The sequence below is a fragment of the Hippopotamus amphibius genome, chromosome 15, assembly GCF_030028045.1.
Source record: "Hippopotamus amphibius kiboko isolate mHipAmp2 chromosome 15, mHipAmp2.hap2, whole genome shotgun sequence".
In the NCBI taxonomy this organism is placed as follows: Eukaryota; Metazoa; Chordata; class Mammalia; order Artiodactyla; family Hippopotamidae; genus Hippopotamus; species Hippopotamus amphibius.
The window spans coordinates 9,493,889-9,497,193 of record NC_080200.1 but is presented as its reverse complement, the minus strand read 5'-3'; the positions used below and the strand labels follow the sequence as shown (position 1 = coordinate 9,497,193).

Here is a 3,305-nt window from a genome sequence, read left to right as displayed (position 1 = left end):
TTCTTTTTTAAAAAGATTTATTTTATTATTCATTTATTTATTTAATTTTTGGCTGAGTTGGGTCTTTGTTGCTTCTCACAGGCTTCCTCTAGTTGTGGAGAGAGGGAGCTACTCTCCATTGAGGTGCACTGATTTCTCTTATCGGTGGCTTCTCTTGTTGTATAGCAAAGGCTCTAGGCACAACGGCTTCAGAAGTTGCAGTGAGTAGTCTCAGTAGTTGTGGCTCTCGGGCTCTAGAGCTAAGTACCTGTGGGGAACAGGCTTAGCTGCTCTGGGGCATGTGGGATCTTCCTGGCCCAGGGATCGAACCCATGTCCCATGCATTGGCCAGCGGATTCTAAAACACTGTGCCACCAGGGAAGCCCTCATTCTGTATTATTTCTAAAGAAGTAGGCTGTATTTAACTGAGATCATGGATGTATTACCTCTAATGATCTTATTCCCTTTCACTTTTCAGTGAAGTTTTATAAAGTAAAAGTGAATAGACAAAGGTGAATAACACAGAAACCAATGGGGAAACAGTATTAGGAAGACAGAATTTGTCACATTGAGAAATATTGCAAAAGGAACTGGAGTGTACAATCTTAGAAATGAATTGCTTGAATCCAAAATATGGACACACTGCTGCATGTTCATTTACTTTTTTCCTTACTTTCCAGCCTTCGTTTCCTTTTCCACAGGTGTCCAAACTACGCAAGTGGAAACATAACAAGTGTCTCAGAATTCTTCCTCCTGGGCCTCTCAGATGATCCAGAACTGCAGCCTGTACTCTTCACCCTGTTCCTGTCCATGTACCTGGTCACCATGTTGGGGAACCTGCTCATCATCCTGGCTGTCACCTCTGACCCCCACCTCCACACCCCCATGTACTTCTTCCTCTCCAACCTGTCCTTGGCTGACATCGGGTTCATCTCCACTACTGTCCCCAAGATGATTGTGAACATCCAAACTCACAGCAGAGTCATCTCCTATGAGGGCTGCCTGACTCAGATATCTGTTTTTATCTTTTTTGGATGTATGGATAGTATGCTCCTGACTGTGATGGCCTATGACAGGTTTGTGGCCATCTGTCACCCACTGCATTACAAGGTCATCATGAACCCACACCTCTGTTGCTCTTTAGCTTTGGTATCTTTTTTGGTTAGCCTTTGGGACTCCCAGCTGCACAATTTGCTTGCGTTAAAACTTACCTGCTTCAAGGATGTGGAAATTTTTAGTTTCTTCTGTGACCCTCCTCAATTCCTCAATCTTGCCTGTTCTGACACTCTCACCAATAACATAGTCATGTATTTTGACAATGCCATTTTTGGTTTTCTCCCTTTCTCAGGAATCTGTTTCTCTTACTATAAAATACTTTATTCCATTCTGAGAGTCCCCTCATCAGGTGGGATGTATAAAGCCTTCACCACCTGTGGTTCTCACCTGTCAGTTGTTTGCTTATTTTATGGAACAGGCCTTGGTGTGTACCTCAGCTCTGTGGTGTCACAATCTCCCAGGAAGCATACACTTGCCTCGGTGGTGTACACTGTGGTCACCCCCATGCTGAACTCCTGCATCTATAGTCTGAGGAACAGGGACATCAAGAGGGCCATGTGGAGGTTCCTTAGCAAAATATTCTAATCTTAGTACCCATGTCATCCATTTAGAGACTGGTTGGAAAGTGTACCAGAATTAACATCGAGACCTGAAAATTCTACCTCTCTCATCACATCATTTTTGTAGCTCTCATGGCCTTCATGCCCCTCCTCGCTTAACACCTGGATACTGCCTCTCTTTTATGGTTTCATGTGAGTGAGGGAGAGTTCTGGGATTCTTTGTGTATCATGATCACTCCTTGACTGAATATTATTATATCAATGGAGATTCTATAGTTTATCTTTGGTCACCCAAACATCCTCAAAAAGTGAATGATTCCCCTGTGTTGTGTTGACAATGTACAAGTCTTCCGCAGCTCTTATGTATTTTCCATAGTAAATTCTATTCTCAAATCTGTGCTTCCAGTTGTGTGTGAGGATGCACATCACTGCTCCTCAGCCTTGGATTTTATGGAAATCACCTGGGAAGTTTAAAAGCACTGACCACTGGCTCTCACACCAGATATTATGATTTAACTGGACTTGCATGTGGTCTGAGCATGAGGATTCTAAAAAGCACTCAGGGGATTCTAGTGTGTGGCCAGGGTTTAGAACTAGCAATGCAACTCAGAACTTTCACTCAAAAGTGACCTGTATGCCTCGGGTGCTAACTGCTCATGGACAAATGCACACCATCTGAAAGAGATCAGAGGTCAAAGGAGGAAGATGTGAAGAGCTTGCTGCAATAATAAGCAGTGTGTTTTCTCTATTACTTCTGATAATTTTCTTCGCTTAGCTTCTCTACATCATGTGCGTGGGTTTTGCTTTGGAGTGGGGCGCGGCGTCTGAGATCACTGCTCTGTGTTCCATCCTGCAGTCATCCTACTTAATTTCAACACTGGTCCTATAAAAGTCTCTTTGCCCTAAAAGCTCAAGTGATCCCTTTATGCCCCTCACGCCCTTGGTGGAGTAGCTTCTTCCTTCAGTTATAATTGCAATGTTACCAATTTGTTCTTTCTTGCCTTTCAATCTTTCAATACTGCTTTAACCAACTCTCTATATTAAATGTTCATCATTAAAATAAGCAATTGGTTTATTTTTTTGACTGAACCTTGACTGATATTGTAGCATAAGGTGTAAAATCATGTTGTGTGGTGACTGCAATTGCATGATAACAAAATGTGCACAGTTAAGAAGGGTGGTTGTCAATAATATGTCTTAGTCATAGGTATGCAACTGGAAAATAGGTGATGATATTATTTTTCCAATTGCACTGTGGCTCTAATGATGCCTGCAGATCATTAAATTACCCAAGCCATCACAATAAATTTATCTTCTTTTACATTACTGTAGGATTGCAAAGCACTGTGTTGTCAGAAAAGGGAGCTCTTTCCTTTAACTAGTAACAGCCTGGTGAGCACCTCACCATGCTTCTTGTGTTCAGTCAGGATAACTCAGTCTTTGGGCTCCTTGTGTTTTCTACAAGATGATTTTCTAATACTCCTTGGAGATGTCACACATCATTTTTCTGGTAGTTACCTTGGGTTTCTGAAAGCTGTCCATAACTGGTTTAATTTGCTTTTCATTTTCCAATTAAAGATAAACAACTATCAACTGCATTGATGAGACTCTTAGATATTGAAGAAGGGAATTCATGTGACAGAAATTAATTCATATTATTTAGTGGGAAAATATATTGTTCATTACATTATTAATATTTCTAAAATATTA

General features: G+C 41.3%; 1 protein-coding gene across 1 annotated transcript; it reads left to right on the top strand.

Annotated features, from left to right (window-relative positions):
- Window positions 1–684: 684 nt before the first annotated feature.
- On the top strand, window positions 685–1,620 carry LOC130837076 (olfactory receptor 18-like). The gene has a single exon (XM_057709855.1). The coding sequence runs from the start codon at window positions 790–792 to the stop codon at window positions 1,618–1,620; it is 831 nt and encodes a 276-aa protein (XP_057565838.1). The 5' UTR covers window positions 685–789.
- Window positions 1,621–3,305: the final 1,685 nt, after the last annotated feature.

Bases quoted from the DNA above. Each gene is read 5' to 3' on its own strand.
- LOC130837076 (XM_057709855.1), top strand. From the start codon at position 790: ATGTACCTGGTCACCATGTTGGGGAACCTGCTCATCATCCTGGCTGTC.